This window comes from Arachis duranensis, chromosome 3 (genome assembly GCF_000817695.3).
Source record: "Arachis duranensis cultivar V14167 chromosome 3, aradu.V14167.gnm2.J7QH, whole genome shotgun sequence".
In the NCBI taxonomy this organism is placed as follows: domain Eukaryota; kingdom Viridiplantae; phylum Streptophyta; class Magnoliopsida; order Fabales; family Fabaceae; genus Arachis; species Arachis duranensis.
Genome location: NC_029774.3, coordinates 125627314 through 125638037, shown reverse-complemented (window position 1 = coordinate 125638037; position 10724 = coordinate 125627314). Strand labels below are relative to the sequence as shown.

Here is a 10724-nt window from a genome sequence, read left to right as displayed (position 1 = left end):
AACTTTGCCATTAACTTCAGTTTTCTGGGAGAAACATGAGGTCCTCCAATAAGTTTGACAGAGAAGTGCCCAGTGGGTTGACTTGATGCTGTGGCAATGGATGGCTGAGATGCTAGAAGAGTTGTGGTGGTTGGCTGTGATGAGGATGCAGAAGGTGCTGAGGAGTTTGGGCTTGCAATCCTCTTGGGTAGTGGATCATGTTGGGCTGAACATGTGGGATTGGTGGTCCCCTTGGGCCTGCCTCTAGGCCTTTTTGGCTGTGTTACAGTGTTGGAATGAGCTGAAGTTGGTGGCTGTGTTGCTGAGGCAACCTTTCTCTTGACAGTGAGCTTAGGAGTGGACTGTGTAGATGCAGTTTTCTTTCCTCCCTTAGCAGCAAGAGGGTTTGACTTGTTGCTTCCCATGGATTTCTTGCCTTTGCTTAGCTTCTTGGAATTTTGGGCCTATGAAACAGTTGCAGTTAATATAGATGAACATAAGGCTTAATGAAAAATCTGAGACAAGCAATGTAAAACATTAATCAGCATACCTCATTCTCAATAGGTTTAGGGCATCTGCTCTTATTATGTCCAACAACACCACATATAGAGCACCTTTGTTTCTCCCCCTTCCTGGACATGTGAGTGCGGCTGCTCTGTTCTTCATCTCCAGCAGATGTTTTCCTTTTTTTGACTGGCCTGTGACTAGGCCTTCTGTATGGGGGAGGCATCACATCAGGATGTAGGGTAATCTCCTATAGATCAAGTCCGTTCAATGGGTGTATTACTGCTTCGTAGCACTTCAGGTATGTTTTTCTCTTGTAGCAGTCGGCCACATAAGGTTCCAAGCCAAATCCCTTGAACTTGATGCAGCTAATCGCATGGACACAGGGTATACCACTCAACTGCCACCTTCTACATGAGCACTCAAAGGACCCCAAGTCAACAGTAAACTTATCTAACCCACTCACAACCTCATATTTCTGAGCTGCAGACCAATATGGCCGCCATTCTCCAGCAGATCTAGACCTCGTCTCCAACTTGATTCTAATCCTAGGTAAGATTGTCCCTGCATAGTTCTGAGCCAGATCCCTATTCTCTGTCCACCTAGTCATTAGTTTAACCCTGATCTCCTCTAACATTGTAAGTATAGGTTTCTCTCTAGCATCAACTATGACAGCATTAAAGCTTTCAGACATATTGTTTAACAATGTATCTACTTTAGAATTATAGGTAAACCTAGATCTAGACCAATACCTAGGAGGGATAGCATTTAGGTACCTATATGCTTCCTGATTAACAGCTTTCAGTTCAGCCATGTTCCTCTCCCAGTCCCTCCAGTGAGTTGCCTTAGCACACCTCCACATTAGTTGCTTCAATTATAACCCTGGGAACCTTTTTTTGAAATTGCTGTACAGGTGCCTCACACAGAATCGATTCTCCACACCTGGTATAACTTCATCATATGCTGGCAACAAACCCTGCAAGTAGAATATGGAGGAGCATACAGTTAGTAAAATATTTAGATGCAGTAATACACAACTTCAATGTACATAAGTTAATGTGGTAAGAGTTGCTTACTTTCTGCTGGTCAGACATGAAAGTAGTTCTTCCCATTTTCTCAATACCAATGTCAGATGCAAGATGATGTAGGAACCAAGTTCATGAGTCCTTTGTCTCGGACTCTACAACCGCATAGGCAAGGGGCAGCATTTGGTCGTTTGGATCCCAAGCAATGGCAGTGAGCAATTGTCCCCTCTAGGGTGTCTTCAAAAAACAGCCGTCCAAACCAATGAAGCTCCTACAATGGCTGAAGCTCTGCTTGCATGCTTCCAAGCATATATAGATTCTCTGAAAGATACAGTAGCTGCTCAAGGATGAGGATTCTGCTGCATTATCTTGTTCAGGGAACCTCTGCACCTATATGCGAATGGAGGACCCTAGATTTTCCCGCATCACCTAATGTGCATAGTCATATATCCTCTTATACTACTCTCAGAAGGTTCCCTGGATTTCATCCAGTGTAATCTGCTTGGTCCTCGTTGCCATTGACTTGGTGACAGTCAAGTTCCACTTCTTTTGAGCCTTTGACACTAACTCCCTAATCTTCACCTTCGGATTTGACTCGACCTTCTTCTTGAATGCCTTGCCAAGCCATCTCGAGTGCAAAATCCCCACCCTGTGTGCCTGTGTACAAGTGTGAATCAAATTCATGCTGCGAAGCTGTCAAGTATCCTCTTCTTTCATTTTCGCAGCATATACCCAAAACGGACACTCGCCAGTACAAACTGCCCTAACATTCTTCAGATCACATTTCCTAAATGTGATTGCCCTAGCTGTCTGCACGGCATATGCAGTCACAGTGTCCTTGAACTCTTCTCTGGATGCATACACAGTGCCCACTTCCCACTTGTATTGGCTCATGTCTTTTTTATGCTTGTGAATTGGATAACTCTGTCCATGGTTCTCTGAATCTGAGACATCACCTCCAACCTCGTGGCCATTCTCTAATTCATCACTCCTTGCTACATCCTCGACCTCCAAAGTTATCAATTTCGACACTCTTCTTTTTAACTGCCCTACTTTTTTTTATTCACCATATTAACATCTTGAAATCCACTAACATCAGGATCAAGCTCATCTTCACTGTTGGTAAAGTTCGAATCATCTTCAGTCTCCTCTTCTTCCTCAGATGGTTTATACTCTGAATCAACGCTGTCACTATCACTAAAGTTACCAATACTAGCTTCCAGATTAACATCATCACCACTCTCACATATCTCTGCCCCAAAGATATCAGCAGCTGCTTCACCATGTTTTAAACCAGCATGTTCTCCTCCATACACAACCAGCTGTTGTCCCTCATCATCTATCCATAATCCCCCAACATCAATGTATCCAGAAGCATGAATCACGTCTTCCTCCTCAACCTTGTGCACTACATACAACTCAACATAATCTCTTAATTCAGTTATTTTGCACATAGCAATGGAATCTGCATCAGATTTAAACAACTTCAAATTTTTCTCCAAGTCTTCGTGTGTATGATCCTTGAACCACAACGAAGGGATATTCTCCTGCACATAACCAAACTGCCTTAACTCTGCATAGGCTTCAAATACGGACCACCGATCACCATCAACCTCTTCTATCACTGTTGTTTGTCCCCCCACATACTGTAACGGCCCATTCCTATAGGTAAACAACCCCCTATGATAGACTTTCAGTTTAAAGTACACCATTGTCTTCTCCAACAACCTACAGTGCCATATCACAGAAATAGAAGAAAAAATTAAAAAATAAACCGCACGATGATGTTTATCCCTAATCTCGGTAAATAGTGAAACATACATGAATGCCTGTGCACGACCCTGCCTTCCAGTGAACCAGACTCGGCTTCGATCTTCAGTCCAAGAACACCTTCTGTCGTTTCAGATTCTTACTTAGGCCACGGTGCAACTACATTGGTGAAGTGAAGCGTTCTGATTAGTTTTGGTGTTTACGTTGAGGGTTTGGAAGCATATGAAGGGGTGAAGTGTTTCGCGCGTAACACTTCAAGGTCAGAAGGGTACTGTCGTCATTTAGAAAAAGTTTACACTGTAAAGAACGATTTTAAATTTAAATATGACTTTAAGGATGATTTTAAATCAAAATATACACGAGGGACGATTTCGATTCTGACCCTCAACGTGAGGGACCAAAATCGTACTTATCTCTTCGATTTACTATAGTGCAAATGTATATAAAAAGTACAATAAGGAGTATATTTAATAATACCCATAATAATTTGTTAGAGAATACATTTAATAATAAATTAAAAAATAATAATTACAAACATTTCCTATAAATTATTAAAAAAATCTTATTAAAAATCAAATTACTATTTTTTTAATTTATTATTGATTGTACTTTTTATTGTATTCATTATGGGTATTATTAAATATACTTTTTATTTACTCAATTTTAATAAATTTCATTAGTTGAATTAAAAATAGGAAAGAATCTATTTTATTCATAATGGTTAAAATTTCGATTTAATTCTTAAAGTCTTCTAATATTATGATTTTAAATAAATTAATTAATTTTATTATTAAAACTTGTTACAATTTCATGTTTTACCTATTTAATTTGCTTTTTTTTCTTTTTCATAAAATCTCAATTTTCTTTGCTTATTTTCATCCAATACCACTTAAAAAACGAAAAGTTTATGATGAGACCATCACTATGAAATCCAGTAACCACTTTCACTCATTTCATGTATAATTAGTCCAAATTTGCAAAACATATCAAATGATCACATACTTCAATCCAGCTTACCCATATTCAACACATTTGTAGCTAAATTACAAAAAAAATAGCAACAAAAAAAAAAGAACAGATTCGTAAATTTGGCATTTCATGAGCAATTTGTCACCACAGGCCATTGTCGATCACAGCTGAAATTATGCCTTTCAGTGTTTCCTGCATGACATTGAAATTAGCATTGCTCATTATTTCTTTCTTTTCTTTTTCAATGGACCTTTAGTAGAGAAAAGCATATACCAGTATATGTACCTTAGAATGGTCTTTAAGACCAAGCGAGAGCACCAGTGGCTTAGAAGAGCCAGAGAGACTACAAATCATAGGTATATGTCAATATAATTTAGCTAAGTTGCACAAGCATCTCTTTTAATGGATCTTTGTACTCTGAACGTTGAACGTTTTTTGGCTGAAATTACAATATCGAGAAACACAGCAGAAATTGTGCAATTTCAACCAAGTTTCTCCTAACAAGGAAGAGTAGTTACCTTATCTTCTCAATCAGTTGACGGGCACACGCAGCCAACATTGGCTGCAGCAAATGAAGTTAGAAAAATATAAGCACAACCATCATTTAGAACATCAAGGTGAACAATAATTGAGACCGGAAAGCCTACCTCGTCCCGTTTGCCAAATATAACAGAAACATTGAACGTTGGATTAATCGACACACCTTCCTTCCTGGCATTGGAAAAACATATGACAATGCAAAGCATTACCCTTTTCAAGAGTGTAAGACAATCCTAATTCAAGTAGGCAAAATAGAAAATAGAATTTTCTAAAGTCGTAGTTCTCACAACAATTTTTCTGTGTGTAGCTGTTTAATTTGAAAGTTTCAATTTCCCCAAAAAGTGAAATTGCATGCACATCTTTAACTTTTAATGAAGTATATTGTAACTTAAAACCAATTTAATATAATTAAGTCATTCATTATGCCGAGAGTATTATATAGGTCATCCCAACCAAATTGACCTTAAAGACACCATCTTCGGCAAACTCTGTTAATATAAAAAATCTCAGTCTCTACTAGTTATACACAAATTTCATTAAAAGAATGACTTATCATATCCTACACAGTCATTACTTTTCGCCAAAAAATAGATCACCATTCTTGTATCTAATTATAGAACAGCAATATCTGCAGTGGAATTCTATAAGAACACATTATTCACAAACAGCCAAACCTTAACTTCAAGGGTGGTGCAGTGAATTTCCATAAACCCACAGAAGGAGACAGTAGTGAAAGAAATAGGAGAAAAAGTAACGAGAACTTCACAGTTTACAACCAAACACGTACCATGAATTTATCCAAGGAACACAATGGCATGGCTTAATTACTTACAAATTTACTAAAATATACTTCATTTATCAAGCAAAATGTAAACAAAACCAATGGTATAGGTACCTAGCATGCAGTATTGTCCCCATGGTTCCTATTTGAGTTGCTATAACCTGATAAGTGGGTCAAAAGGTTAAGACTGCAGCCATGAAAACATATATGCAGAAGAGGCAAATGAGCAAACTCCACCTACCTGAAAATGATCTTCATAACTCATAACAATAATCTGTGTTTTGTTTCCCTGACAAGAACAAATAAACAAGCTCAGTTATATAGAAAGCAAGTAGAGATAATTGCATCCACCCCGTTTTCAATAAAAAAAAAATCATTTTTTTGTATCAAACAAATATCAAGCTTTTCCACAGGCATGTATACCTTGATTACAACAGAAAAATGATTGTGGCGTACAGGAAACTGTGGGAAAGGCAAAGTGCTGGGGTTTGAACTCATTGGCAGAAGTGAAGGTTCTGATTTTGATATGGGACTACTTGATTCTCATGGAAATTCTGCATTTTCATCAACTTGCCCAATGGATTGAGTCATTCAGTCACTGCTTTAACGCTTTAACACAGTCAACCCTAACATCACCATTATCACACACAAACAATAAAGTACTAAATCCTAAGCATAAACACAGGTAATGGAAAGGGCCTACCTGCACGGTGCAGATGGACGGAGTTGGCAAGATGCAGAGGCGCAGAGTGGGCGGCACCAACGGAGGGGGAGGAGGCGTGGCAAAGATACCAAATCAGTTTTCAAGAATTTTAAAAACGGATATTTTAGCCTTCAAAAAAATTAATACATAAATTAATCCTCTAAAATTTATTTTGGTGGACAAATTAGTTCTTAGTCCAGTTTTCGACGTGATTCATTAAAAGAGACTGCCTAGTTGGCACATTCAGACTAAGTGTGCACGTGTACGAAAAGGACACAATAGTCCTTGTACATTGACAAAGAATGACGTCGTTGCAAATAAATTTAAAATTCTTCATTGCTAAAATTGTGTAATCATAAACTCCATTGTAAACCTTATTTCAGCTGCAATGGCGACAAGCAAAGGAAGCACTTCTTCATGGAGTCACCGAGGAGGAAGATATGGTGGATCTAGTGGTAGTAGTCTCAAACACGCTGAAAACAGCAAAATAAAAAAAGTTGAATTTTCGAAAAAGTAACACCCAAAATGTTTGTGCGATTTGTATGCAATAATCTCCATTTCAAGGACTCCAGAGAATCTGAGTAGACTTTCTTTTAAATGCCCACTATATAAGGTAATCAAATTTAGTGTTTCTACTAATTTACCTTGTACTATGAACGTTAATGAATAATGTCATTGTGTGATAAATAGAAAAAACTACTGCATTGCAAGTTCTTTGCATGGATTGATCAATTATTTGACATCAATTTGGATTATGATTGTTTGGAGGATGTTGGAATGGATGGTTGTGAAATTGCTGGTCATGTTTCACATATGTTTGCAGCTAACATTGCTGGTTTGGAGCATAAAATGATGGAATTTCATAGTAGAGTTGACATGTTAGAAATTCATCAAAATGTAGTCCGAGAGATTGAGTGGAAGACGAGATGTTTTAATGTAGTGTTTGTTATTATCGTGTGTGCATTGTTGGTTTTGGTCATAAGAGATGCAATTACTTCTTTGTAACTGGTATATAAGTATTGATTCAGTTCAAAGTGTGAATCACATTTGCATTTTATTTTCTTTGTGAATTGAATCAAAATTAGATAAAACAAAATATTTACAACATATTAGTGTTTATAAGGATAATAAAAAAATTTTTAGGATGACTATTATAAAATCATTACAAAACCATAAGTATCTAAAATATTATTCAAACATAATTGCTTGAATAAATATGTCCTTTGTAGAAGCTGAAAACTAATTTTTAGAATTCTATCAATTTCCTTCTTTAATTCACAAACAAGACTTATTTAACTTTGTTATGCTTCTTGGTAAAATCTTCCCTGCCAATACGTCACAATCATCTTTCTCAGAGTATTTAATAGTTTCTTATACTAGCATAATCACTAAAGTGAGGTGGTATGTTATTTGGCAAATAAAAAACATAATACCAAAGCAATTAGTAAATAACATAAGTGGTGTTTTCATAGATTTGTTTTCAGGACTTTAGTTTATAAATTTATATACATATTTGATGTATATATCAAACTCTGGAGATACTAGAAGAGAAATTAACAATAAAACAGCAGCAATACTTGCATTACCAAATATGTTGTTCTAACCACTTTAAAATATAATAGCTACTTAAACCAAAGACAACATTCATACATATACCAATCTAAACATGATTCAAAAACAAAAGAGAGTTTTGTTCGAAACAATCTCTCATCTAATGGAGCATTAACAGTATTTCAAGTTTTCTTCATAACCAAAAAAAGATTAAACTAAGACATCAAAATAACCAAATCATTTATCCTTAGTTTGCAGTTATTCATCACTTCTTCCTATACATTTTCATCATTTCTTTTTCGGATGCTTGAAACCAGGATTTGGGATAAATTGGAACATCCTCGATGCAGTCCCCTTACTTGTAGCTGCAACAGTTTCTGCTGAGACTCCATGAGTGGTTCCAGATGGTGGAATAGGAGGGGATGTGTTAGAATGGATTATTGCAGGATGATGAGGCCTAATGATAGGTTGCTTGGCCCTTGTACTTGGTGGATTAGATGCTCCATAGTTACATGTAACTTGACTCAATGTATTTGGGACAATGTTCTGCAAGGATTAAACAAAGTCATGTTAGTATAACTATCGGACTAGCAGCACGATGTGAATGCTTAGTAATCCTTTTACTCACAACATTAGTCACGAAATCAAGTAAATTTGTTGCTGCCTGAGTCGGAAGGGGATGCTCAACCACAGTCTAAAACAGAAAAAAATACATACACAAAATAGTCCTTCACCTTTTTAAAAATTCACAATATAGTCCCCATAAATTTTTAAAATACCAGTGTAGTCCCTATTGAGTATTACTAAGTCCTATTTAGTCCCTTCAAGTGATGTGCAACAATATGCTAAGAAAGTAGTTGCTATCTGCACTTAGGGTGCTGATTGAGAGATATGGATCTCTTCTGCTGGTTGGGTTGGGGTTCCAGAGTTTACTCCAACTTTTGTTGTTCTTTTGTTCAAATTAGCTAGTTTTCTAGTTGTTGCTGCTGGAGGACCTTTGCAAGTCTTGAACTTGGCCCACTAGTATATCTATTATCAACTGTTGAAGCCTTCTTTTTCAAACTAACCATCTTAGAGCTCTTCCTTTCCACCATACTCTCTATTTTTTTGCAAACTTTCTTACTCTGTTTCTTCACAATCACACAGTCTGAATCACTGCTATCCTCTTCAAATCCTTGGGGAGGTGATTTGTATGGTTCATCTTCTGTCGTTTCATACCCATCATCACTGGACTCCTCTTCAACATCTGCATCAATATCAAAGTCCATCTTGACATCCTCAACAGGAGTAACCATTATTGGGTGATCAAAATACAAATAAAACTCCTCCGTGTCCTTGTTCTTTAGTTTATTCTCACGCAGCTGATTAATCTCAAGGTCTCTGTTTATAAGGTGCAATCCATTCTCTAAGTCAGGTGCCATAGGATCAAACCAGTACATAGCCTTGTAATTAAAATAACCCAAACTTTTGAAGAGAGTTTGCAGGTCAAAGAAGCATATCAGATCAATATCCATCTTAAGAAATTTCTCAACTTTTTTCTCAATATATACAAGAACTCCCTTGTTATCCCTCACAAAATGTCCACCATGATGAAAAGCAAAAATCGTAAATTTCTCCATCTACCTGTACGAAACAAAGAAACAAACCAAAAAGTTGTTCATAGAATATTAGCTCTATTGCCACAATTTTCTTAAAAGAAATAAACCAAAAAATTGTTCATTCAGCAAATTTAATAACTGTCAAGGAACATACTTGCAAAATCAAAGACACTTTGTACACATAGCATTGTGTTCTATACTACAAGATACACTGCAAAATAATATATCAATTTTAACTACGAGAAACATAATCAAACAGAGTCTCACCTTTTTCAGTGTAAGTCTTCAATGGTGATCACATCCACTTCAGTGCCTCTTCCTTGCGAATTGGTACTGATGCATCCAGGAGAGACGCCTCGTGAAGGGTAACGGAATACAAACGTCGATGGATAAAATTGAACAACAACCGTCACGATCGTAATGTTGGGAGATGAGGTAGGAGATGAGGTGGGTCGTGATGAGGCAACGTGGAGAGGGCTCTCTGTAAAAAGTAATAACTGATAAGAAAGAATAGGATTAGGGTCTTTTTGCAGTGAAGAGAGTTGAAAGGGGGGAAAAGAAAACATGACTTTCACTATCCTCTTGCAACGTTATGTTTCTCCAACCCTAAAACGATGTCACTTTGCTTTTTACGATGGGGACCAATTTATCCGTGACAGATACCTGTGTATGTTATTGGCCACGTTAGATGCTGAATATTTCAACTCAGCAGTCTCCTTTAATGAGTCACGCTGAAAACTGGACTGAGGACTAATTTGTCCGCCGGAATAAATCTTAAAGGATTAATCTATGTATAATTTTTTTCGGAGATTAAAATGTTCGTTTTTAAAATTTTTGGGGACAGATTTGGGTAATTACTCTATTTTCATTAGTATTTCAGTGTTTCTATATAAATCGAATCAAGATTGAGGCTGTTTTAATTTATATGCACGTAAACCATTAATAATTTGATATAATACAATTTGATTTATTATGTATTCATTAAGATATATAAATAAATATATGTTAATTTGATTTATTATAATGCAAATGTATAAAAAGAATATAATAAAAAATACATCTAATAATACCCATAATAATTTATTAAAAAGTACATTTAATAATAAATTAAAAAATAATTATTATAAATATTTTCTATAAATTATTAAAAAATCTTATTATAAATTATAAATAATTATTTATTAACTAATTTAATCAAAATATATTTTGTCTTTTTAGTAAATAAAATATAAGTAATTAATTATTAACTGATCTTAGCAACGTATTTTTCATAAATAACATCCATATAATTTATATAATTTTTG

General features: G+C 36.0%; 1 protein-coding gene across 3 annotated transcripts; it reads right to left on the bottom strand.

Moving 5' to 3' along the window:
* Window positions 1–4203: 4203 nt before the first annotated feature.
* LOC107481277 (uncharacterized) lies at window positions 4204–6360 on the bottom strand. 3 transcript variants are annotated; one of them, XM_016101530.3, is made up of 8 exons: window positions 6272–6360; window positions 5992–6194; window positions 5810–5857; window positions 5683–5729; window positions 4895–4958; window positions 4766–4809; window positions 4533–4590; window positions 4204–4439 (listed from the first exon to the last, which is right to left on the bottom strand). In XM_016101530.3, exons 2-8 carry the CDS (start codon window positions 6064–6066, stop codon window positions 4389–4391), a joined length of 387 nt encoding a protein of 128 aa, XP_015957016.1. In that variant the 5' UTR covers window positions 6067–6194; window positions 6272–6360; the 3' UTR covers window positions 4204–4388. The 3 variants fall into 3 exon arrangements, with proteins under 3 accessions (XP_015957016.1, XP_020994856.1, XP_015957015.1); XM_021139197.2 differs by having other exon boundaries at window positions 5992–6177; window positions 6272–6357; XM_016101529.3 differs by having other exon boundaries at window positions 5992–6166; window positions 6272–6357.
* Between the last annotated feature and the right edge of the window lie 4364 nt (window positions 6361–10724).